We start from the raw sequence: 27,836 nt of genomic DNA, 5'->3' as shown, positions 1-27,836 counted from the left end.
AAAATAAAACATGTCTTAAATTAAAATAAGTAAACTGTCATGTTTATTGCTGCCAAAAACAAGTTAAACACATTTGGACAGTGAAGGAATGTCAGGATTCTTGCTCAGAAAAAGGATCAACATGCTCTGAAGTCAGAGCACAAAAACCTTTTTTGTAACAAAATATCGATTTCTGCTGTCCCTGTATCGATACATTATTAGCAAACAAAATATCACCATACTACACAGTATCCATTTTTTCCCCCCACCCCTAGAAGATAAACCTGAATGGTCACGCTCAGGGGCCATCTCTTATCTTAGCTCCTGTCTCTTTAAGGCGACATCTGAAAAGCTCCAGCTGTTCTGATTGGTCAGCTGGTTACAGCATACCGTGACCCTGATTTCTTTAGGAGCTGCTGGTTGGTACCAACGTGCACGATGGAAGGAGAATCAGAGCCAGGACAAATAACACCTCCTGCAGAAGTCCCTCTGTTACACAATCACTGATCTCTGATGGTTTGCAGTGGGATGATTTGTTCTTCCCCAAACTTTGCTCCTGTGTCTCACATTAAAGCTGTAGCTGGTGTGTTCGTCCCCAGAGGTTTAAGCAACATTTCAGAGGCTCAACTGAAACTCCTCAGTGGGCAGAGGCGACTTATCATTTCAAACTAAATTACAGCCGACAGATGAATAGTTGGTGATATTTCAGACAAACAGAGTGAGGGAGATTACAGAGGTGCAGACGCAGGCAGGCGGGGGGAGGGGGGGGGGGCGCTGCAGAGTTCCTGTCAGCGGACACGAACACAAATAAAGCTCAATCTGAGGAGCTTTACCAACGTCCGCCCCGACGGCCTCCTGCAGCTCTGAGGCTTGAAACAAAGGCTCCAATCAGCCCAGAGTCAGTCTGCACATCTGGGATGAAAAAGATGGAGCTGAATGGAAACATGTCCTAAAATATTTCACAACCGCTCCAGTGTTTCACCACAGAGCCAAAAATAAAAGAGATGACGTCAGAGGGATGAGTGTTCGCTTCACCACAGAGTCACAGGAGCCACTCGAGCTCCAGTTTGCTGAGGGAACCAATACTGGCCATCTTCATATCAGTCATTATGGACAGTCATTCAGTTTTATTTATAGAGCACAAAAATAACAGCAGTCCCCTCAGAGTGCTTTATATTATAAAGTAGAGACCCTACAGCAGGGGTTTCCCAACACCTGTCCTCGAGAGCTACTGGCCTGCTTTTAGATGCATCCCAACTCCAACACAGCTGAATCAAATGATTGGGTTACCTCTTCAGCATGCCATTAGGTTCGCAAAGGCCTGGTAACAAGCCATTCATTTAATTCAAGCGTGTCAGAACAAGGATGCATTTAAAAGCTGCAGGACAGTAGCTCTCGAGGACTGGAGTTGGACACCCCTGCTCACCAATAATACAAAGAATAATCCAACAATCAAATAACCCCTATGAACAAGCACTTTAGTGACAGTGGGAAGGAAAAACTCCCTTTTAACAGGAAGAAACCTCCAGCAGAACCAGGCTCAGGGAGGGGCGGGGCCATCTGAAGTGACTGGTTGGGGTGAGAGAAGGAAGACAAATATTAGAAGATGTGTCATATTTTTAATGACTGGCTGAGGAAGACGCCGCCCTGTGTCACAGCTCAGGCCCAACATGCTCCTGTACTTGATCTCACCAACAATATGTTAGCCTAATGCTGAAGAGGCAGAGTGGGGAGCAGCAGGCTGGAGGCGTACTAAGAGCATGAATCCTGAACTCAGAGTCAGCAGAGAAAGCCAGGCTTGTTTATTGACACAGCGAGCTGCAGGTCTGTAGCTCACATTAAGACTCAGGTAATATTCTGACCCGGGTCAGACTGGGCTGTCCGCCCTCTGGAAGCACTGCACTTCACCGCTGCAGACCATTAACAAAGATAACCATCAGGCGGCTGCTGCACAGTTACATGGAAACCCAACATCAAAGACGTGCAGTAAGAAAAATGTGGAAGACTCCGGCAATTTGAGTCAAATACAGTCCAACCGCCTCTCCCACAAAGCTGCAGTCACACCTGCAAGCCTCTACAGACTCGCTCACCCTGTCAATGACCCTGAAACCTGCCCGGCGACACAAACAGGATCAACAGGAAGGCGCAGCCCCTGGTCATTTTTCGCATTAGTATTTCAGTACCCCCCCCCCCAACAACAACAACAACCGAATAACTTAAGTCCACACAAGTTCCACCCAGAAAACACTTCACCTGTAATGTGCTGATCTCCGTTCCCGTAGCAATAAATCCCACTTTTAAGCAACGTTACTGTAACCCGACACGCAGCTGGTAGAGCCACAGTCAGATATTTAAGGATGAAAAAAGCTGGTCAGCTTTAGCTCCCAACAAACAACAAATACTTCCTGCAAATACTAACAGAAGAACAACCCCGCCAAAATAAAACCAACAATCAATGCCTTGAGATGATTGATGGGATGCATTTAATCCTGCTCATTTTCTCTACATTTCTACTTTTGGCACTCCGCTAGAATAACTTCATGACTGAGTTACAGCGAAAAATCCCAAAATATCCTGGAGCCCGTTTGAGTAACCAGCAGTTTCTTCCTCTCACGTTTGCTCTGTTTACTATCCAGAATCAGTACTTAATATTTCCTTCTATCATGGAGCAAAAGTATTGATCTGTTATAGCAACAAGGAAGTGGTTCCACCTCCAATTATGTCTTTCTACTTCCTGTCTGCACAGGAAATGAGGTTGTGTCCCGCTGTATAGACAGACATTTCCTGCCTGCACCTGCAGTTTATCACATGTATAAACAGCTTTCCATCACATTTCTAACGTGACGAAGAGATGAAGGAGCGAGCTGGAGCAGTTCTCCTGTACTGACCTCAGATCAGCTCTTTAGTTGCAGAAGCACACTGCATGCTGTGTATCAGGTGAAAACGTGTGAGCTCCTCGTAGCTTATCCAAGATTATTTGTTGTCACCGAGAACGTTAGCACCCGTTGACAGCAGCTCAAGATAAAACGCTTAAAGTTACTTCTGTCTCTCACAGGACCGCGAGTCACTCAGACACCCATCTTTGACCCAAGATGGCCACCAGACAGCCACAGTTTCACTGCCGCGACAGAGCACCGAGGAGGGAGTGTGCCGGGATTATAGAGAGCTATAACTGCTTTATGATGCAGCGCAGACGCAGCAGCTGAAATTCCTCCGTCCTGACTGAACTCCCACACTTAGACTGCGTGAAGGGCGAAGGATTCATGTTGCTTTTCCACCAAGATCAGACTAACTCGTTCTGACAGCAAACAGAAAATCATTTCAAGTCTGTTTCACCCTCACGCTGGCAGCAGGGAAATAAATAAACAGGTGAAATACAAACAAACAAAACAAATAAATTAAAATAAGCTGACCCACTGGTTTGCTTACATCCGTCTGACCTGATGTGAAACTTACTGAGAACCTCGGACACATTTTGGCTCTTATTTTGTTGGATTTTATTTACAAAAACAAAAAAAAAGTATTTTAAGAGTTGAATGTAAGAACTACAGAATCGTCTCACTGGATGTCTGTTGGTTTTTAGCTACAAACTATCACATTGTTTTATATGATCGTGAGGTTTAGACTGAAACAGCAGACTGGAAACATTATTTACAACTTCAAGAATATTAAAAACCCTTAAAATTTGATTCATAAAGTCTTTAAGAAGTCAGACATGTTACTTTGAGGCCAAATCTGAAGCTTGATTTATAGCACTGCTTTAAATCTACAGATTCACAGAGACATCGGTGCAATGCAGACTGTAACTGTGTAGGTCTGTCTAGTAGTAATATGAACACGGTATAATGATAACGTAAAATTACTAAGTCTCTGTGGAACAAGCTGTAACTGACAGGCTGTCCGGTCTGTCCTGAAGTCCCGAATTTTACAAAACATATTTTATTATCTGGAAAAGTTCCTTTCATGTATTTGTGTGATTACGGCACTTTGGAGCAGAGTGTTGCAGTCTCCGGTTCACATCCTGTGCTCTTTCACATTAGCATGCTGGATTCCCTGCTGAGTCTTCAATTTGCTGTGCACCATGTCGGCTTTAGCAACTTCTCATTTGGTTTGACGGTCATTCAGCAGTCCAGCTGAAGCAGTGAGTCGGGTCCCTTTCACAGAAGTTTCTCTTGTTTTTGTTTCCTTCAGCTGCTTTTGTTTGATTTTCTGTTTATTCCCTGGTAAATGTCACCTTCCTCCCTGTGAATCAGGCCCGCTGAAGTGTTAATCAGTGCATCTGTATGAATGCGGATACAGCAGGTTGGAACCGCGGATCTGAAGAACTGCACTCGCTAACGACCATCAGAGTCTTCTTTGAGTCGAAGGAAACGTCAGACAGGCAGAGGGACACAACGGGAAGAGGTCAAACAGTGCTGTCGGTGTGGCAGCGGCGAGCAGATGCAGCAGAACATGAGCGATTCTTGTTCTGTGTAAATAAAGCTTGTTTACATCCGTCTGACGGAGACAAAAACACATTTCTAGAGATTTATTTTTCAAGCGTTCCTCATAAATAAAGCCCATCAGACTGCAACAGCGGGGCCCTCGTTGAGCTGATTAACGAGCACGATAGCGATGACTGAAACAGAGGGACACTGAGAAGGATTCCTGTGTTTGTCCTGTGGAGACAGGAAGTGAGCTACATTATCTCGGCGTGGTATTTCCTGTTAGTGTCAGCGTTGCTAATAGAGTCCAAGCCCAAAAGGGAAGAAGCTAACTAAAAACTTCAAAAGCATAATTTACTATAAAAAGTATCAATATAAGCAAAGGCATGTGATCTCAGAGAAGCCATGATTGTAGTTTTCGCCTGACTGCATGGCGTGGAGCTCACGCTGAACACGATTCAAATAACTTTGTTTAAACTAGAAGAAAAGGAAGCTCGTCAATCAGCAGGAAGGAGTCAAATAATTGTGTTTAGCTTCTTGACAATAAGATTTAATGCACGCGACAGGTAATTTTCAGGTTTTGGAAACAGGGACACGTTCCTAATTTAACTTAGTGTAGACAAAAGATCCATCAAGGAAGTAAAGACCGGAGTTTAATGAATTTAATGAGCAAACTCTGAGATCACATCAGGCTAACATTCACTTCTGGGATGTTTTTAGCTTTGCAGATGTGAAGATTTGATGTTTTTCCTTTGCCATTGTTTTGTTCTGATGACTGAGTGGCACTTTATTCTATTTCTGACATCGACAAAGACTCTTTGCAAGAAGGAAACAATGGCTGGTTGCAAACCTCAGAGTATATTTAGAGCCGACACAGCCCAGACTCTGTTTGAAATGTACAATTATTATAAAATGAAATAAACATTTTATTTTTAAGTGACATATCTGCTGATTTTTTTCTTTCCTCTGAATCTTTGATGCTTTTTCATTTTCCTCTCACAAAGTCAAAGACGTCATCTTGGCCTTTACAGAGAAACAGTTTTAGAAGATTTGGTAATAAACAAAATGTGATCTGAACTCATGATCAGGAACGCCGTGTAAGTGTGTCAACATCCAAGCAGCAGCCACAAAGCAGGGAAGGAAGCACAGTCAGTGCATTATTGATGACATCATCACGCCGCGAGCCAACAGGACACAGACAGACACACAGCACTGCTGGAAAAATGGCACCATGAGCTTCGTGTAGAGTCTTGTCAGGATGTGACTTTAAGGTTCAGGTTGAGACAGGTGAACAAAAAGAAACGCATACATGTTTTTACCTGTAAGTTTACAGCAGTTAAACTTAAACCTGAATCTGTGTCTAACCTAAACCCTGAAACCAGGTCTGAACCCTCCGAGGGTCCCAGTGGAAGAACGTGGCGTCCTCGTAACGTGTTAATCTCCTCCTGTGGGCTTCAAACTGATCCCAGAACAGTCGTGTTGCAGTGCTATTTTACTTCATAAAGAAGCAGATAATAAGACTGGTTCTACAGAAGAAGAAGCAGAGAGAAACAAAAGGTAAGCTCTGTCACTCCAGCGAGGACGGATAGCTCACAATCACAAATCACAGCGAGGGTTCCAAGGAGTACACATTCTGGGAAATCCCCTCCGGAGCAGGAAGGGTGGGGTCATGCCAGGCAGCACGGGAAGGAGGGAGGGAATAAGTGGCTGACAGTGGGAACTCTGGGAAAGTTCAGCATTTTCCAGGAGAGGAGATTCTGACCAACTGAAGTCAGACCTCAGCAGCTACCAGAGAAACGGACACTGATCTCAACAAACACATGGAAACCTCCAACAACCAAGTCTGAAGCTCTTCACAGGATCCTGAGATTCGAAGACACACAATTACAAAGATGCATAACAATTAAAGAGACACTAAGTGTAGTTGATGAATCTCAGGGCTCCTCTGTGTCATTTAACAGTCACTGTATCCCCTGAGATCATTTCACACTCGGCCTGCAGAACCTGATTGTTTCAAAAACGCCTTAAAGGAAATGAAAATGACACCTTTTGTGTCAGAATGATCCAAAACAGAGACGACAGAGAGACGCACTGGTCTTCTGAACAGAACTACTCCATCTACAGGTGGAAGCTTTTTGAAGAATGCATTTTAATGATGAGTTTATGGCAAAACACAGCGCCACTAAACACAGTTATGTGTAGTTTATGAGTGCGATTGTCTCCGGATGTCCTCTGGGTCATTTGATCTCTCCCGTTTCTCACTCTGCCTGCAGAACTTTCCAGCATTGTTTCAAAACTCTTAAAGAAAATGAAAGCGAAGGCTTTCTACCTCCGCCTCCGTCCTTTCTGACGCTGGCGTGTCCAGCTGCTGCGAGCAGCAACACCACAGGCGCAGATAAGGGCAGAAAAGGGCTAAAAATAAAAACCTCAAAACCAGAGTGCAGCTTTGGTCTGCTGGGATGAAAACAGCTACAAACACAGAAGTGTTCAGTGAACCGCCAAGAGGCTCGGAAGACCATTTTAAACAACCATCGTGCCCAAAGCCAAGACACAGTCAACAACAATAAATAATCAGCCACATGCAGAGCGAGAGTGCAGACGAGGTGAATGCGCTCAGTTTGAGCTTCTTCATGTTGTCTGTATTCACTGATGAACACAACTCTGGAAAGGTTTTAAGTAACAGCCACAGGGAGGCTTTTAGACCGCGATGTGAACGCAAACAAATTTCCATTTACACCACATCAGGATCGAACTGCAGAAATAATAATAATAATAATAATAATAATAGATTGCATTTATATCGGGACCCCTCAAAGCGCTTTACAATACCACTATTCATTCACTCTCACATTCACACACTGGTGGAGGCAGCTACAGTTGTAGTCACAGCTGCCCTGGGGCAGACTGACAGAGGCGAGGCTGCCATATCGCGCCATCGGCCCCTCTGGCCAACACCAGTAGGCGGTAGGTGAAGTGTCTTGCCCAAGGACACAACGACCGAGACTGTCTGAGCCGGGGCTCGAACCGGCAACCTTCCGATTACAAGACGAACTCCCAATTCTTTGACGATCAGAGATGGGCAGTAACGCGTTACTGTAATCTGATTACTTTTTTAAAGTAACGAGTAAAGTAAGGGATTACTATCGCAAAAACGATATTTAGATTATCGTTACTTTCCCGTAGGAACGCTGCGTTACTGCGTTACTAAAACCATGATTTTTTTGCGAGAATGTCTCATGACAGTGACGTAAGCGAGTGCGACGTTCGTGACAACAGCTGTGTGCAGATCAACAATGGATCATATATCGAGTGCAGAGAGAGTATGAGCGTGCAGCGTTTAAAGCGTGGAAGTACTGACCTTACTTTGAGTTTGATTCCATAAAAAGTGACAAAAACATTAGTGTCCGTTGTGCGTGGGAAGAAAACTTCTTTTTACAGCGAAAAAACCCCTAAACTTCCAAGCAAGCACCGAGTAGCTACGACGTAATGGGAAATTCACAGAGAAACTCGCGGATTCTTCCACTGACCGCAGCACACCTGCACCAGGGTAACCCTCCGCCTACCCCACTCCTGCTTTACAGGTGAAAATAGAGCAACAGGACCGCTAGTCTTTGACTTTATTTATTTTCTGCTGTGTTTTACTTGCATCTATTTGAAAGAGTGAGTGTAAACACAAAAAAATATTTTATTTTATGTGCTGGAATGTGCAGAAAATAGGTTTAAATATTAAACTAATTTCTTCAAGTCAGAGAATGTTGCAGATAATTTAATTTTTACTTGATGCATAAAGTTAAAAGGTTAAAACTAATAAAACAAGTTTAAAAAAAAAAAGAGACTTTTCCATTTGATTACATTTTGTATGATGATTATACAGAAAAAGTAGAATTGGGCTGAAAGATCTATCACTTTATCACCTATTCAGGTTGTAAATTGTGTTTTTAAAAAGTAACTAAGTAACTAATTAATTACTTTTGAAAATAAGTAATTAGTAAAGTAATGGGATTACTTTTTTGGGGAAGTAATCAGTAATTAGTTATTGATTACTTTTTTCAAGTAACTTGACCAACACTGTTGACGATACCCACAGATTTATTTTCACACAAACTGCTCTGTGGTGTATAAACAGACACTGTCCTTATTTTAACATGGACAACCCCCGCCTAATATGCATTTACTTCTTTGCATATACATCATTCTCATATTGAAATATTGACGTCCCCAATATCGTCCTCAGGAAGTTCTCTTAAAGGCAGAGGAGCTAAAACTGCTTATTTCAGACAGAATGAACTGATAGGTTAAGTATAAAATAAAGTTTTATTTTATTTATGAGTAGCAAAGTATGCAAAGCTACTATATACTAGTCAGACAACGGGTCTCCAAATGTGTTCCTGACAGACAGACAGCAAATACAACAAAGTGACCAACAATAAAAGCAGATCTCTTATACATGTCCTTATATGGCCTCATTTAACGTTCATGTCTCTTTTTCCACTTGAACACCAGAAAGTGAGAGCCAATCAGAAAGTTAATTTAAAGTGGGCGGGGCTAAACTGGCTCATTTCAGACAAAGGATGAACTCAGACAGAGCAAGGCCCAATGTAAGATGATTATGGAGGATTATGATCTGCGACTCATGCAGAGATATTCTAGTACGGTCCTCCAATAGCGTTACATAAATGACTTCCTGTTTGACTCACAATTAAACAACATGACTAAGAAGAAAAAGCCAGCTGGTGTCCAGAGATGAGACTCATTAACCTGCAGAACCCAGAGAGCCGGTCTTTAAACGATCAGCAGCAGGCTGAAGCACTTCAAACCGCGCTCTCCGTTTATAAACAACAACAAACAATAGAGTATAAATAGAGCACCCAGCCTCTTTGTTTACAAACAATAAAAAGTTAAATATTTGCAGGCTCAGCCCCTCGCTGAGCTCCGTGGGGATTTCTGATGATTACCAGTCATGAGTCGGTCTATGAGGCGTTCAGCACGGAGCCACACCCAGCATGCACCTGCTGCAGCCCGGTGGCTGTGTTTGATTTGGATCCATCAGTGTGTGCAGCGGATGGTGCGCTGGCAGCGATTAATTAGAGGAAGGCACAGTTTCTTTAAACTTGTGCCAAGCTAATGCCTCAAAATGTGCCTTCCTTTACTCTGTGCTTGCCCCCCCACCACATCCTGATAGTCCGGGCCAGGTCGTCTTTAAGTCTGCGAGTAGGTGTGTCACTTCCATCACGGTGCTGACAGATGAGAAACCTTAAAGTTTAAAACTTATATCTGATAGCTTTGAGGAAAATAACTAAACAAACAGGTTTGACCTGACTGTGGAGGTTTAAAACTCAGAGGTCAGAGGTCACAGAAGGAATATAACCAGGCACGCAGTGAGTAGAGGAAACGGGAGCAAAGGGAAGCTTTTAGAGATGGCATGAAAAGGTCGATCAAAGCACAGGATGTACAGAAAGTGACTGATAACCGATTCGCTTCACTCGCTCTTTCCCAGTGAGCTTACATCTTTCCCAGATGTAAACTGGTTTATGTGAAAACATTTAAATAAATAAATAAATCAGAGGGGTAGACTGATGTTCAACACAGCCAGGCTCTCCTTGTGTTAGCTGGCTCGACAAAACCTAAAATCATATTTGAGATAACGGTGCGATGATAGTGGTTATCATCTTTCTCTGCTAATCCCTGCATCCTGGGTGGCTGCAGCTCAGGAGGCGGAGCAGGTCATCTGCTAATCAGAAGGTTGGTGGGTTGATTTGATCCAGTCTGCATGCCAAATATCCTTGGACAAGATACTAACCCAGAGTTACTACAAATGTGTGAAGTTCATACTGCAGAAAATCATCAATCTGGTGATTACAGAGCTGAACAGAGCAGATAAAAAAAACCTTTTCATTCGAGGTAAACACTCCCACTGGTGACGGCTAAACTTAATTTAAATGGATCCAGTTTAAACTTGCTGTCCTGCAGCCTAATAAAGGAGATGACTGCACAGGTGTTCCTGATGGTTTCTGTGATTTCAGCAGCGTGGAAGCGATGAAGAGTTTAATTTTATGCACAGAAAAGTATCAGAACATTTAAATACTTCCTGCATCACCAACTCCGTACATGCACAGTTCACTGACAAGTTTGCACTCTAAGTTTATAGCTGGTGCCATGTTAGTAAGGTACAGGTGAAATGGAAAGCCTGAAGATAACCTGATCCCAACCAGCTCCTGCATTCAGCGTGAGTTACCGCAGGAATCTAAGACGGTAAAAACCACAAAGCTCCGACGTTAACCTCGACATGACTCGCGATAGCATTACTCTCGCTTGTTAAATACACTCCTTGGGACTGAAACGAGGCAAGCAGGAGCCACGACTTCATTTTGTTTCTGAAGATGAAATCGGCGATAAACGAGGCTGCTGTGAGGAAACCGCTGGATGAAATGAGTGATATCATCAGGAGATCCACAATATGTCCTAATATAGTCCTGACACTCATGCCCGCCCTCCTCCTCCTGTTGTAAACGTAACCAGGACGAGTCCGGACAGGAGCTCGTCTTCTCAAGCCGATCCATTTCCAAGGAAACCTCAATGGGAGATTTTTTCTGGTCTTAAAAATGTTGCAGTGTCAGACTTTAGTTGGTGCTCACCTGAAGTGAGAAGAGTCATGCTAATCCTGTCTTACTCACATTTACATGCAGCAGTGAGCCTGTGGGGTCAGTCTGCAGGAAACTACATTTCCCAAAATGCACTTAAAACCATGAAGCTTTTAAAGACTTTCAGCCTTCCAGCAGCCTGCTCAGAGGACACCTCTGATCCCTCTAAACAAGCTTCAGAGGAGCTACTGCTAACCTTTCCCGGTGTTCAGCACCTTCAAACCTTCAACAAATAAAACAACAGCCGAGTAAAACTCTAAACCTGAGCTCCACTTCATGTGGAGAAAGTAACCGCTGTATTTTCTAAGCTGCAGACTCACAGAGAGGAAATCCTCCCAGCTGAGTGCAACACGTCACTGTGGTGGAAGATGGCGAGAGTTTCCCCTGAGTCATCACTCCTGTGCTGCAGGAGAGGACGGAGGGAAAAAGTAAAGCAGAAGACTCTGAGGACATAATTACCCAGGATGGAGTGAACACGAACAGAGAGCTGAGTCCTCAGTATCAGGATGGGCTTCCTTCCTTTCCTGTGGAAAAATAAGAAACCGTTTGAGTTCAGAATAAAAACAGTCACGACTCAGAGTTCAGGTTCAGTCAGAGCAGTGACAGACATCTAACCAGATTAACTTTTGTGTAATCGAATCATCGTACGAGAGGGACATGGCACTCAGAGTCCCGATTTGGCATATTTGAGAGAACACCGAGTCGGTAAAGAAGATGGAAGAAGAACCTCCAAAGTGGGTTTTATCAGATCTGAGTGCAGTTTTCATAACTAAAAGGCACTTTTCACAAAGACTTGCTTCTACAAGGAGTCCTGATCCACTGTCAGTGTGATCAGCGTGTGCAGACAGCTGGTCTGAGGTGATCCCAGAACAGCTAAGTTTCCACATACAGTCAGACTGCGGCATGCTGGGATTAGAGTATGGAAAGAACGACGGCATGAAGGTATGGAAAGAATGAGAGCGAGAAAGAAGGAGAAACGGGAGAAGGGAAGATGTAAAGGTGGGCGTGTTTGTCTGGAGGCTAAAAGAGGAATACGTTTTTCAGACGCTCTTACAGCGTCGCACAGAGTTTAAACTGCTGGACACACACAGTCACCAAGCAGCTACAATGTGTGTGTTTCAGTTCCACATCACTGAAATGAATGTGATCCTTCACAGAAAGAAGGTCCAGTCTGAGGCCTGGATTTGAACCCAGACACTCCAGCTTCCTCCCACATGTCCAAAGACCTGCATCGGGCTAGGAAAACCAACCATAGGTGTGCAGTAGGGCTGCCACAAATGATTATTTTGATAGTCGACTAGTCACCGATTATTTGACTAATCAGATCATGCATCCATGACAGCATACAGCTTATTGCACCAGCAGCATCTGCTCTTATATAACTATCATTAGCTTACAGCTTTAAGTGTTTAAGGTATGTGCTAACTAAAAATAAAGACAAGATGATAGTTTATTAAATTTTAATGAAATTTGCAGATTGTTTCGGTGAAGTTTAATAAACTCCTTGCTATCTAAAATATAACAGGACACCGGAGTATATTCTCCAGCATCACACACTTCTGATAATCAGCTGTCTGCTTGACGTTTATTCAGCTGTGTTAATCTCAGCCAAACCGATTTACTCAGGAACAAATAAAATGCTAAAAAAGCCAAACAATAACACTTTTAAGTTATCTAAGTGACTTATATATCATGTTTAACCTGAGTAGCGAAAGACGGCGGTGGATTCGAAAACTATTTCCCGGGAGTCCGGTGTTCTTCTCACGGCTCTAGTGAGCCTAGCCCCCGGCTAGCTATCGAGCTAGTGGCTAACAGACGTCTCCGAAAACGTCGGAGCGCTTTTGAAAATATGTGGTGTCTTGATAAACTGAGCAGATATTTGAGGTTTACACAGCTACATTCTCGCCTGAAAATATGTTAAACGTTTATTTTGTGACCCAGAAAGAATAATAAGAGTGATATTAAAACTAACTAGCTGCCGCCATTGTTGGAAACTGAGCTAGGCTGTGCTATGAATTCTGGGACACAGCTTCTTCTTCTTCGGGGTTTAACGGCAGCTGGCATCCTTGTACATGCAGTGCTGCCATCTTCTGTTTCAGTCTGTTATTACACTCTTAAATCCTACTACTTATTCCTGCGTCTTTTGTGATCTTACAAAGCTTCAAACGACGAGGCAACTATTAAATCAGTCGTCGACGATTCTGATAGTCGACATAATCGTGACTAGTCGACTAATCGTGGCAGCCCTAGTGTGCAGGGTTATCTATCTGTGCACTTTAGTCCTGTGACAGACTGACCTGTCCAGGGTGTCCCGGGCCTCCTGCCCTGTGACAGCTATGATAGGCTCAACCTGCTCCTAACCCTGAATGGGATAAGTGGAAGAAAACTTATCCCACTAATACTTCTTTTAATCCTTTTATCCATCATTTTGATTATTCATATTTTTATTACCTCTACCAAGGAAGTTGTGTTTTTGGTGCTCCTGTCTGTAGACACGATACCTGGAAAAGTTTTGATCGGTGACGAGCGGGGTCATGTTAACAATTGATTAAAAAAAATGGCCTCCATCCCCCGAGGTCTTTGTGGTTAACGTCATGATTTATTGGCTGAAAATTGACGACAACTTACAAGCGTGCCGTCTGTTGGCAACATGTGAAAAGTAAAAAATTAATATCACCTTCAAGGTCAACAGACTGATCCGAAGGTCAAAGCGATGATGCCATACAGAGTGATTTAAACCCATGTTTCTGACAATGTTTACGTGCACAGGGATTCTAAATATCACTCTGGGCCTCTGAGCTTCAGATGTATATTTTAAAATTATTATATATTTTTATTTAAAATAAAATAGCAATCATCTTTAATAATTACATTTAAAATGGTACTTCCTGTGATCTCACTTTCACACCTGCCTTTTTAAAAAAAAATTGACCCCAGAATGTTTTACACCTTTAAAGAAAGTGTTGGCAAGAATATATACAGAATAAGATCAAATTATTCCTGTGCATCTTAGCTGATGTCACAATTGGGCATCATCGTTATCCTCTAAGGCACGTATGTTCTCGTGCAGCCGGTCAGTTTGAAGCTGCTGCCTGCAGCGAGCAAAGCGTCTAAAGCGCCCGACGACAAAAACTGTTTTCACTTATTTATCACTAAACGTGTAAACAACTTTTACTAAACAATGAATGTTACACATGTACTATATGAACATAATTAAAATGAATAATAACAATAGTACTTTAAATTACATAAAGTGTATTATAATGAGTAATGTAAACTACTATTGTTTTATAAAGAGGATAAAAATGTGCTGTCTTTATTTTAACTTGGCTATTTTTCCCCGTATTATTTTTTATTCTATTTTAATATTTGAGTATGTTGTTGACAGCGTTTGTTTTGGTGCGGGTGGGGGATGCAGGTGGGTGAAGGGGGGGCGTCTGTGTGGGTCCAGTGCTTCTTTTTTCTGTTTGTGGGGTTACAAGGACGGCATGTCTCTGCATGACGTGTTTGGCTGCAGCATTAATGAGCCATGTTCCCAATAAAAACACATGTTAAAAATAGACACACACACAGACACACACACAGACACACACACACACACACACTAAAGCTTTTCTTACGCCACATCTTCATAGAAGCTCTCCAGCTCGTCTCGCTGCTCAGCCAGAGAAGAGTCCAGGTCCAGATAGTTTCCACTGGGAGACAGCTGGAGGGTGCAGTCTTCCAGCTGATGGACACACAGAGAGCGACATATGTGAAGATCAAGTTTAACCGATGCTGACTCACGACAGAGCTCAGCTGTGAACAGATTGGTTTGTGTGTGAAAAGCCGCGGCAGAGCGAGGGACACCGATCTCTGGTGTCAGTAGAAACAGATCCTGCAGCCGCTGCTGCAAACAAACAAAACTGACTCGACCGGTTTAACCGATGAGGTCTGGATCTTTGCCTCCATATTCATGTGGGAGAAAGTAATCTGCCCGGATATTGGCTAATCTGGATGAGTCTCACACTAAAGCTGCACCCAGATTTCTAAAGGATCATCCAGCCTCATAAAGCTGAAAACATTTTGAGATTTGGTAACTAATGTGAGGACACCTGCTGTCCGAATAAATCACAGACTGAAATGGCAAATACAACAAGATGCAACAATCCTCCAATATCAGGAGTCACACTTTATGCAAAAACTCGCCAAAATTTAAGCCACCAACTTCAATTAGCTGATCAATAACAGCTTTTCTGGGTGATTGATTCATGCGTTTATTTACAGCACAGTGTAGGACAGCTGTAGAGCCGATGCTTGGCTGCGACTTCTATTTTGTGTCAACTCTAAAGCCACAGGACAAGAAAAACTCCAGACGTCGATTTACTCCACGATCATATCGATCCATGCTGTCCTGCGTCAGAGAGAAATGCCATTTATACTTCAATATATTTATTATATTCTTGTTAAAAACAATGGAGTCCCGGTGTATCAATGTAATGTAATAAGACACAACGCTGTCAAATTCAACAGCGGCAGAAAACACTCGACTGTTGTGCTTTAGCTCAAACAAATGCGATTCCTCCACCGTCGTTCCTGCAGAATTTTACTGAATTTACATGACATGTAAATATTCTGGCTGACTGGAAAAATAAAGACAAAGAAGCGAATTATCAAGAATGAACCACGACCATTATAAAGCAGGACCGTATAACAACTCTATTGTACTTATATATAATTCATAACAATGGGCATCTCAGGACGTTTTATATTATAGGAAGGTGCAGATCCACCAACATCGTTCAGACGCAGTGTTTTCAGTGGGAGAAACGTTTCATCACTGATCCGAGTGATTTGTTCAGGCTCAGCTGACTGTTTACAACCTTATAAACAGCACAATGACTGAAACCATTTTTTCACCTATTCACACCTGCAGGCCAGTGGACACTCTTTCAATGATGAGGATGTAACATCCTGGACAGGGAGGAACGCTGGTTTGAGGGCGGAGTCAAGGAGGCCATTTACGTGAAAAGGGAAAGACCATCTCTGAATCGAGGAGGGGGCTGGTTTCAGTCATCGTGCAAATGTCCTGTTTATAAGGTTGGAAACCTGCAGTCAGCTGAGACTGAAGAAGTCACTTGGATGAGTGACGAAACATTTCTCCCACTGAAAACGTTACGTCTGGATGAACAGAATCCACTTTTTGGGATTTATTTACCTGGATGATTGAGTATGTTTCAAGACATTATTCAACACAACTCCTTTACTTACGCGCCTAGAGGCGCGTAAGTAAAGGAGAGTTTAGGTCAGGGGTGGGCAATCTCAGTCCATGAGGGCCAGTGTCCCTGCCGGTTTTAGATGTGTCCTCGAACCAACACAGCTGATTTAAATGGCTAAATTAGCTCCTCAACATGTCCTGAAGTTCTCCAGAGGCCTGGTAACGAACTAATCATGTGATTCAGGTGTGTTGACCCAAGGTAAATGGTCTGTATTTGTATAGCGCTTTTACTAGTCCCCCCTAGGGACCCCAAAGCGCTTTACACACCCAGTCATCCACCCATTCACACACTGGTGGAGGCAGCTACAGTTGTAGCCACAGCTGCCCTGGGGCCGACTGACAGAAGCGAGGCTGCCATATCGCGCCATCGTGAAGTGTCTGAAGTGTCTTGCCCAAGGACACAACGACTGAGACTGTCTGAGCCGGGGCTCGAACCGGCAACCTTCCGATTACAAGGTGAACTCCCAACTCTTGAGCCACGATCGCCCCAAGTTGAGATCTAAAACCTGCAGGACACCGGCCCTCGTGGACTGAGATTGCCCACCCCTGGTTTAGGGTCATCTGATCCTCACAGCCAGTCTGCTTCCTATTCTACTTTTCATCACTAAGAACCACAAGAAAGCCCACAGTCTGAAACTGAACAGCCATGTAGGGAAATGTAGGAATAATATATATATATAATATAACAGGTCTTTAATATTACCGTTTTATAACTCACGAGTAGTTTTCCAGAATGTAAATGATAACATTAGAGACACGGGAGGTTTCTAATTTTTATAGTAAGCAGTCCTGCATATTTGTTTAATGTGTTTGTTGAAGGAGACACTGATTAAAGTGACTCAAAGGTTTCTTGCAGTGTTAACGGAGGCCAGTGTAATGCCATCAGATTAGTCGATGTGTTTCTGAGGTTAAATACAGTAACTTCAATTTAATCTGAGTTTAGCAGCAGGAAACAGGAGTCATCTCGCCCTTTGTCTTTAAAACATGTCTGTAATTTAACTGACTTGTGTATCTGGTTGTATCGCTAAATATAACAAGGCATTACCTGCAGAACAATGGAAATGCACGCAGCGCTTTCATGTTATACATTCTTCCCTTAGGCAGTGAAAATAATTGGTCCCAGCACAGAACCCTGGGGAACTCCACGACTAACCTCTGGAGCTGATGTGTGACATTTGTGCTGTTGGATAATCAGTTATTCAGCCGTCGTACCGTCAGCTGTAAAACATGAACGCTGCTCGCTTCAGACGTTATTCTGTTTATTTTAGAAATGGCTGTTTAACCCCTCCCTCCTTTAGGATCAGTGCTTTCTGCACTTTCACTGATTTTATTTACATGTGACAGAAAGTTGCTTTACAAAACCGACCCAACAGGTCACACACGCTCTGTGTTTGCTGGGGCAGTATGCAACAGGAATGTGTTTTTTACTCTCTCAAACAGTAAACAGGGTCTGATCCACATCAGCTTCATGTCTATTTATAGCCGCCCTGCTCGGCCTGGCAGCGTGTTTGTGGCAGAGCCGTGGCCAGGTACAATAATCAGTTATCAAACACATCAGGTCTGCTTCTGAGTGTCAGACTCTAGACCTGCAGGGCCACATTCTTCTTCTCCAACAACACAGATCCTCCCCATCAGCCTGGAGCTGCACGGAGGAGGTGGAGGAGGCTCACCTCCACATTTTAAACGGATGGTGTAACTGCAGGTCACATGGTTGTTTGTGGATTTACATTTTCTTCGCTATAATTTTCAGTAAGGATTTAAAAAGACCTGAAAGTGAACTTGGACAGTGACCATAAAAGCAGCTCCAAACATCCCTCTGACTCAATCTGCACATTTTCAGGTTTAACTAATTTTACATCTGAGTCTACAGAACCTTCCAAATCTTTCTGTGAAAAGTTTGTTGAGTTTGCACTCAGACTTTATACAGAGTAGTCTAAGGAGCTGGGAAAAAGTGACTGGACTGCTTTAAGTTTCTTGAAGACGTTTCATCCAAGAAGCTTCTTTAGTTCTACGACCAATTGGTTGAGAGTCCCAGATTATTAAGGCCTACCGGGAGTGTCCCTAACAGGGTTGTTGACTGAATATTGATCATCTGAGTCAGGTGTGGAAATGGGTGTAGGTCATTATCAGCCAAGGGCTGTATCCCAATTCAGCGTCTGCAGCCTTAAAGGCCGCATTTTAAGGCCGATTACGTCACAGCGACGCGACGAAGGCTGTCCCAATTCGAAGGCTGCTCGAAATGCGACTCTCAAACGCGTCCTTCATTTCCCTGAATTTTAAGGACGTGGCCGTGTAGACTTCGTGGCCCAACATATCCCAGAATGCATAGCGTGGCGGTGGGTGTGGATAATTTTGCCGAAAAAAAAAAAAAAAACGGCGGATGAGGGGCGGCCGAAGAGTAAACTTTAAGTAAGTACTGAATATTATGTCACTTATTTATGTGCAAATGTTTAATAACGAAGAACATTAAAACATTACTGTTGGCCACATGTCGGCAAAGTCATGTGACATTAGTGACGTTTGTACTAACTTGGTTTTAAAGCCTTTACTTGAAAATATACGCCGTTCAATAGCTGAGCTTAATCAGAGAATGATCAAAGCTCATGTAGAAACAAACAAACGAATGAACAAAAGATTTTCTCCTTCATTTCTGTCAAACAAAGCTGTATGAAACGTTTCCAGCTGTTAGTATCATGGTTGCTAGGCAACCTGGGCACCGCAACGGAGGCTACACCGTCCCATTTCACAAGCCTCGCACTTCCGGCCTTAGCGGCCTTTAAGTACGCGGCCCTTGAGGATCGTTGAGGCTGCAGACCCTGAATTGGGATACAGCCAAGGTTTCAGGCTAGCCCATAGTGAGACCACGCCCCACCCTGTCATGTGATCTATTGAGATCAGATGGCCCAGGATGCGAGTGGGCGTTAAGGCGTCTGGGAAGGATCTCAAAACTGGATTATAAATGGCACAGTGGGTGTCATAAGTCCCGCCCTCTGTTCAAAGATGGTCGCTCACAGTGGACATAGATGCTTCTTTCACTCCTCTTTCGAACCATCTGTCCTCTCTGTCCAAAATGTAAACATTGGTATCCTCAAGAGTGACCTTTGACCTTTATGTGCAAACTGAAGAAGCTGCTTCTCACATGAGAGGTGAAATGTCTTCAAGAAACTTTAGTCCAGTCGCTTTTCTTTCCAAGCTCCTTAGATTACCAAGACCTGGATACTAAGAACCTTCAGACAGAGCTTTTCTAGTCTTACCGACCACTCAAGGCGCTTTAACGCCAAGTCACATTTGAACCATAGAGCACGTCTACCTCACATCCATGGTAATCTAGAATCTCCAGTTAAGCGAACAAGTGTTTGGACCGTAGGAGGAAGCTGGAGCACAGACACAGGAAGCACACACCGACTCTCCATCTCACCAGGATTCTGCCCAAATAAAGGAGTTCGGCTGTGACTGTTAGTATTTTAAGGTGATCTCCATGAAGTGGGGACAAAATGGTTAAAAATGTTTTTTAACCTAACATCTTAGAGTGGACAAGAATGGCTTAAACACATACGCACGTCGTGGCGCCTTCCTCCTCCAACTTCCCCCCTCTTGGTCCTCATTGATTAGCATCCTATTGACCCACTGGGTCAAAATGTACGTGCTTCCGTTATGCAGAACTGTGTCATCACTGTATTTATTATTTTGCAAAACCAAATCATGCATTGTTTGGAATTACTTCAGATTTGGAGCAAGTGACGTTAACCTGGAAAGAATCACAAACAAAGAGTGCTGCAGAGTTGTAACACAAATAACACACAATTGCCTGAAAACACAGAGGCTGAGAAAAACAATGCAGTGGTTGCAAATGCGCCTCGTCCAACATCAGCTCGGACGAGTCTGTACAGCGCATCGGCCTATCAGCGTATCCATCCAGCTCCCACCAGCCAATCACATTTGACTTGACTCTAGATAAGAGTCCAGTAAACAGTAGAGGTGGGAATCACCATACATCCCACGATACGATATTATCACAATACTTAACGCACGATACGATATTATTGCAATTTTTTAAAATATTTTGCGATATTCAGATTCTGTACATAAAGGTAAACTTTATCATTATTCATTTTATCTAATATCAAAGTCTCACACTCAGTCTTTCTCTCATTTCAGTTTGATTGTTGACAAACTGAACGGTTTGTATTACAGTCTAGTCCAACTTAACTGAATCAACCATCTGGTACAATTATAGCTATTCTGAACTATGCAGTTTATGAAAACTATGCAGCCCCTTCAGCAACTGAAGAATTTGAAAGTAAATTAAAACAAAATATAATTTTACATTAAATAAAAAAGTTTTAAACTTAATTAAAATAAAACATGTCTTAAATTAAAATAAGTAAACTGTCATGTTTATTGCTGCCAAAAAAAAGTTAAACACATTTGGACAGTGAAGGAATGTCAGGATTCTTGCTCAGAAAAAGGATCAACATGCTCTGAAGTCAGAGCACAAAAACCTTTTTGTAACAAAATATCGATTTCTGCTGTCCCTGTATCCATACATTATTAGCAAACAAAATATCACCATGCTACACAGTATCCATTTTTTCCCCCACCCCTAGTAAACACGGGGAGTAACGAAGGCTTTGGGAAGACGTTGAGCTGATTGGACGCCTGATACGTTATCCCCTCTCTGTTCATATGTGGCAACACCTGACAGGGGAATTAGAAGAGGCCGCTCAGCTGTGTTGTTCACATTCATCGTGCAGGTACAACAAATGGAGTGAAACCTTTACTAGGAGACGCTCTCATGCCAAGTCAATAAACACCTCGTCTGTCTGCAAACGAGTTCTAATTGACAGGAACGCACTATGACAGAAAAGTGAAAGTGGTGCCCGGATGACTTTGTGTTTTATTAGAGCAGTCGTCTGTCTGAACTGGTTTGGTTGAGAAAGAAGAGAAGGCGAGACGTCACGCACTGCCTAAACTAAATGAAGTATTTCCAATAATGACAAAACATATGTGGAGAATCTTGTGCCGTGTGTGCCGAATGCAAGACGGGACAAACTCAGACGGTTTCCCGCAAACAGCTTTACACTCACTTTAAATAAACACTTCTGCTAATTTCCTTTGATCCTCTTTAAAGCCGACACCGAGCGTATGAAACAAAACTCATCAACGGACTGTTTGTGCAACTGCTGCCTACAAATTTTAGGAAGGAAAAGCCTGTTCAGCTCTTATCAACACATTGCTCTTAGTATTACATCCGTCCATGCATCCATCCGAGCTTATCTGCTGTTTACAGGTCCCACCCTTTTCCTCCAAAAACCAGGCAGTGAAGCAGGAGGACGGCGATGAAATGAAACCAGCTTCGTGCAGCACAGCAGATGTAATTGCTGTGTACCATTCTCATTATCTCACTGAATCTAGCAAGGAGGCGGGGAGCTGCCTCAGGTCGAGCCCTGGGGCAAGATGGGAACAATTAGGGGGTCAGTGGAGGAATGTAATCTATAGGGACCGGCGTTCTCTGGTGCTTATCTGATGCTTGAAATTCCAGCCGGGCTCCGGCCGCCTCGCGGCAGGCTGGTGTCGGGCTCACATGATGGCTATGAATCTTTGAAACAGAACTTCATTTTTTAGAAAGTGAGAAATCAGCACTAGTGTGGAAACACACTAGTGTTTCACAGAAACACACTAGTGTTTCACAGAAACAGTGCAGAACACGTTCAAACAAAGACTGCCGAGCAATGATTGCTTCATCCTTCTTTTAATAACTGCAGAGGGAAAAAGAGCAAAATGTGACGTCAATAAGATGGATGAAGGCAAAGCTTTAAATCATACCGCTGTAACTTTTCAACTATTAGCAATAGGGCTGCCACAAACGATTATTTTGATAGTGACTAGTCACCGATTATTTTTGCGATTAGTCGACTAATCAGATCATCATCCATTGGACATAAAACATACAGCTTATTGCACCAGCAGCATCTGCTCTTATATAACTATCATTAGCTTACAGCTTGAAGTGTTTAAGGTACGTGCTAACTAAAAATAAAGACAAAATGATAGTTTATTAAATTTTAATGAAATTTGCAGATTGTTTCGGTGAAGTTTAATAAACTCCTTGCTATCTAAAATATAACAGGACACCGGAGTAAATTCTCCAGCATCTCACACTTCTGATAATCAGCTGTCTGCTTGATGTTTATTCAGCTGTGTAAAAACTATAACTTTAATCTCAGCCAAACCGATTTACTCAGGAACAAATAAAATACTAAAAAAAGCCAAACAATAACATTTTGAAGTTATCTAAGTGACTTATATATCATGTTTAACCTGAGTAGCGAAAGACAGTGGTGGGTTTGACAACGATTTGCCGGGAGTCCGGTGTTCTCACAGCTCTAGTGAGCCTAGCCCCCGGCTAGCTATTGAGCTAGTGGGTAACAGACGTCTCCGAAAACGTCGGAGCGCTTTTGAAAATATGTGGTGTCTTGATAAACTGAGCAGATATTTGAGGTTTACACAGCTACATTCTCGCCTGAAAATATGTTAAACGTTTATTTTGTGACCCAGAAAGAATAATAAGAGTAATATTAAAACTAACTAACTGCTGCCATTGTTGGAAACTGAGCTGGGCTCCGCTATGAATTCTGGGACACAGTTTCTTCTTCTTCGGGGTTTAACGGCAGCTGGCATCCTTGTACATGCAGTGCTGCCATCTTCTGTTTCAGTCCGTTATTACACTCTTAAATCCTACTACTTATTCCTGCGTCTTTTGTGATCTTACAAAGCTTCAAACGACGCGTTGACTATTAAATCAGTCGTTGACGATTTTGATAGTCGACGTCGTGACTAGCCGACTATTCGTGGCAGCCCTAATTAGCAATAATAAATATCTGAAAGTCTGTAGCTGGCAGCTCACACGGATATATTTCTATTGTTTTTGTGCGCAGAGCTGTAACTTCTCACCTTCCAAACCCAAATCACTATTGAATGCTCGTAGTTACTGTAGTCTGATTACTGTCTAAAGCGGCACAGTTACATTTCTTCTACATTCTTTCGAGCATTAACGGAAACATGAGGAGTTTCTCAGTTTGAACAAGTGTGGCTCTAAAGCCTCCATCAGCTTCTAGAAGTTACGGGTCCCGTTTCCTTGTCTGCAGCTATGACCACGGTAGCTCGAGGCTGAGAGCTTTTCATCGCTTGAAAGCTGGAAATTTGTCCTGGAAAACGACTTGTGCATTTATGGCAGTCGGGTTAAGACAGATGAGGGAACCATGAGATTCATCATCAGTAAATTGCTCTTGTGACGCTGACTGGATGGACTAATCATTAAAACACATCTTCAGATATGTCATCGTCATGCTTCGGTTTCACTGTTAAAGCTGTGTTTGCACTGCAGGGACTAGGAGGCTTTGGAAGAGCTCAGAGTGTTTCCACTGCCGGGACTCTGTTCTTCACTTGCAAAGAAACCGCTTTACAAAATAAATGTCTGAGGGAATTATTATCTTAAGGTTCTGGAACGTTTTGGGTCAGGCTTGCAGCTCGAAACGCTCCTGAGTGGTGCTCACCACTATTATTAAAAATAAAATATGTAGTTGTAGCTAATGCGTTTGTTTACTATGCTGTGGCCTTACAGCAGCATGCCAAACATGGACTGAAAATAAGGTGTAGTAGAGTCGTGCACAAAAATGACATGTGTGACTCATCTGGAGTGGAAATGCAGAGAACTACAGGCCGAAGGTGAACAAGGCTCCTGGGACTAAAGGTTGTGAGTACACTGGGTTTTATGGCAACTTTCATTCTTTTGTGTTAACACCACATGAAACAAGGTCTAAATTAAGCTCCAAGTTTTACCTCCAAATAATTCCTGATCCAACTTTCTTTCATAAGTACGTGCAGTTTCCTGCCAGGGCTTGCAGCTCTGAACAGTTCTGACTGGTTCAGTTATTTGGAGTCTTTTCAACTATTTTTTCAAAGACCATTTAAAAAAAAAAAAAAAATACTAAAACTACAACATGGAGTTACAAAAGACAGATGGAAATGACCAAAGTCCAAGCTTAGGCTGTAACAGTGAAGAAGAAATCCACGGGTACAGACAGCTGTGAGGAGCTCTTTCTTGGTGTGTGAAAATAACGCAACTTTAATTCAATTCCAATTAAATGCAGTGGAACTTTATATAGCATCAAACAACACCTCAAGGTGCTTTATTTTTAAAGGTAAAGACCCTAAAACAATAGAGAGAAACCCGTAACAACCAGGCGACCCATTATGAGCACGCATTTGGCGACTGTGGGAAGGAAAAACTCCCTTTTAACAGCAAGAAACCATCAGCAGAACCAGGCTCTGCTGCGAATAAAATACTTATTATAAATACCTGTGATAAAAACCTTTAAAATTAAATAAAGACAGAATGTGAAGAAAAAAGATGCTTCTTTATGTACAAGGCTGCCCTTTAGTGTAATACCACTTTTCACCACAAGGGCGTAAAACGAGTGTATCTCTTTTAACCAAACACGTAACTAAGAAGACATAAGGGTCTGGAAAAAAGGCTGAGCTAAAATAAATAAATAAATATTTGACTTGGAATAAACCCCTCCTGACAGTGGACTAATTAAAACGTGCAGAGTGTCATTACAAAACGCAGCTTTAAAAACAGCCCTTGCGACTTTAGCTTCTTGGAAATTTTGTGGAAATTAGGTTCGTGTACAGCGGTTGTCACGGAAACCATCCAGCCTCAGCGAAATCGCTGCTCTGAAGTTAGCCTGGAAGTTTTCACAGCTTCATAATGCTACCTAATGTCAGACAGTCCCACAACACTGGCACCATCAGGGCTACCTGAATTCTAACACTGCTGCTAATCTTCATTTAACAGGCTGCAATTAAAAGCTTCTTGTATTACAGCCCATCATAAACTCTGCAGCCAAAAGTCATTTACATGTTTCTGACAGTCCATTAAAATTAATCTCATTTCATTCTGACTCTTAACCCAGACGCCGCTTTTGTCAGCAATGTTACGCAATCACTTTATTGCGCCGTGTACTTCAGACCATCAGAAGTGTGGAATGTGTGCTTACATGTAAAATGACTAACTGCAGTGTAACGGCATGCTGACGTAATGCTGAGTGACCCTGAGTGACGTGCCGCTGCAGTCACTTCCTGTTTGGAAAAACAGACTCCTTAGCACAAAGCAGCATCATTAGTCACCCAAGCAACAGGAAACAGGACCACGAAGCTTATTCCGCTTTTCCAAACAACGACGCATTAAATTCACCATTTTCAGCCACATTTTCAGCTCCCTGACAGAGTGGACCATTGTGAAGCGCAGCAACACGACTTCTCACAATAATTTCATGAGGCAAAACTGCACATACGATAGCTACTTCTTCATTTTGAATCAATCCAGTTTTATTTATACAGTCCCTGTTCACAACAATCACCTGCAGACACTTCCCAGTGATACAAATGTTCAGAAGATCCATATGAGTAGCACTTTGTGACAGTGGGGAGGAAGAACTTCCTTTAAACAGGAAGAGACCCTTAAGGTCTGCATCCCATTCTACTTTCAGAAAAGCAGGAACCACAAGTAAGCCCGCAGGCTGAATTATATTATTCTATGAGGTCTTTACAATATGACACGGCCTGATCGTTCAGTTTGAGAGGGAAATAATAGGACACTGTAAAAAAAAAAAAAGTGTCCAAGTTTCCCCCCCAGCTTTCAGGCATTAAATGAAGATGACATAAAATGGTATTTTTGATGAAAGACAAGCGATTTGGTCTTAAACCCGTGATGAACACAGAGTCAGCAGGTTCACCCTTTAGGGGAGATAACCAAGTGTACAAAATGTTGTTGACATTTCAGTCTGAACGCACAGGGTGCTGAGTGTTTTGGTTTTTTCCTTTGAGACTTCATTCAGGTCTACCTTCTGTCCCTGACGTCTTACCTTCACTGCACCCGCACTTATTCAGTTCCTAACCTTTCATCTTTCTGAAGGCACATTATGTATTTTTATATTGCCTTCTGTCCCTTTTCCATCTCGATTAAACAGACGGCTTTATTTTGTCTCAGGGTGCTGCTGAATGCCTCTGCTGTGATGTTAAGCCTTATTGATTATGTCCTGATCGATTCTGAATCCCTGACAGAGAAAGGGGGCTTATTGGGACTAAGAGAAGGAAAAAGCTCTCAGACTGAAAGAAGAGAAACGGATACAAGTCTAATTAAAACGTTTTCTACTTTAATGAGGAGCAGGTCGATAAAGTCCTGTTTCTCTTACACTTGCATTGATTTCAGTGTTAAATGTGTAAAAGGAATAACAGCTGCTGTCCTGTTGAATGACTCGTGTTTCGGCTCACACACCAAGGCTGTATGATTTAAAAGTCCGGTGTGTGTTTTTGGACTGCAGCAAACATCATAAACGCCTCTTTGACACCTGAAAACTTTCGCCTGACTCGGATAATTCGAGGCATTTAAAACGTATTCCCACCCCAGCCTCTCTGTCCGGTCCGGTTTCGCAGGTTTCCCCGTAAAGGTTTAAGCTCCCCGGCAGGACTGGCGTTAACCAGGTAGTCCCGTCAGTGACCCACCTTCAGCGGCGGCTCCAGCAGCTTGTGGATCCCGGCGATCTGCTCGCTGAGCGGCAGGTTCTCTTCCAGGTTCACCGTCGGAGGTCTCCGAGGTTCGGGGAAGTTTGTGCAGATAAACGGATCCGAGTCCTCCAAGTACTGGACCCGGCAGACGATGGAGGCCATGGCCATGCGCCCGTGACCCGACTGCGGCTGTAAAAGTGCGAGCTGTCGGCGAAGGTCCGTCCTCCGCTGGAAGCAACTTTAACTGAGAGGAGAAAGTTTCAGCTCCAGATATAAAGCCGCCACACTCACTTCCGGCGCCTTCAAAGTAAAACTAAACTGTAAAAGAAAAACACATGATTCAAAAGAACACTTTATTGATGATGAGATTATTTATTATTTATTTCTTATTTTCATCAGATCTGGATTAGGTTATAGATAATATTTCTTAGTGCATATCAGTGAACTCACCCTCCAATCTGCTCAGACCACCCAAAGTTACCCGTATGAGATCACACTAAAAGACCAAGTTTTTTTACTTAGATTGAGGCATTTGAATGGTACTTTTATTCTAATTAAAATTATACACAAAGGTCTGACAAAGTATACTTCAAGATAATCAGCAATACAAGACCCACTTCAGGAAAATCCTAATCTCAGTATTCACTGACCGTTAGTTGGACAAGTCACTGATAACTTGTGTTCTTGTTTGCAGCAAATGCTGCATTTTTTTTATGCAGACTGGTGTTTTTTTATGTCAACCAGAAAATAGTCCATCAGGCTGCCAGAGACCATCATAAGGTTTAGGATGTCACTGCGGGGTGGCACGCTCTCTGTGCGATTGGCTGTCATGAAAGTGATGACGAGGACTGAACGTCTTTATGATCGGTCGGTATTTAGACAAGCACAGAGGTTCTGTCAGATTGATCACATGTCCTCTATGCTGAGTATGAGCCGTGTATTGGCTTCTGTATGTCTCTTTTA

General features: G+C 42.8%; 1 protein-coding gene across 4 annotated transcripts in view; it reads right to left on the bottom strand.

Moving 5' to 3' along the window:
* Positions 1 to 27,098, bottom strand: part of fhod1 (formin homology 2 domain containing 1) — a 55,951-nt gene extending 28,853 nt beyond the window's left edge. For all 4 annotated transcript variants that reach the window (XM_087840614.1, XM_087840631.1, XM_087840655.1 and 1 more), the window contains exons 1-3: positions 26,871 to 27,098; positions 14,665 to 14,771; positions 11,504 to 11,568 (exon numbers count right to left, since the gene is read on the bottom strand). In XM_087840614.1, the coding sequence (XP_087696740.1) occupies positions 11,504 to 11,568; positions 14,665 to 14,771; positions 26,871 to 27,041 (343 nt within the window). In that variant the 5' untranslated portion in view covers positions 27,042 to 27,098. The remainder of the gene's footprint in view (positions 1 to 11,503; positions 11,569 to 14,664; positions 14,772 to 26,870) is intronic.
* Between the last annotated feature and the right edge of the window lie 738 nt (positions 27,099 to 27,836).

The sequence above is a fragment of the Neolamprologus brichardi genome, chromosome 1 (genome assembly GCF_056152115.1).
Source record: "Neolamprologus brichardi isolate AB-2024 chromosome 1, ASM5615211v1, whole genome shotgun sequence".
NCBI lineage: Eukaryota > Metazoa > Chordata > Actinopteri > Cichliformes > Cichlidae > Neolamprologus > Neolamprologus brichardi.
The sequence above is the reverse complement of the archived record's forward strand: the minus strand, read 5'-3'. Positions and strand labels throughout refer to the sequence as shown.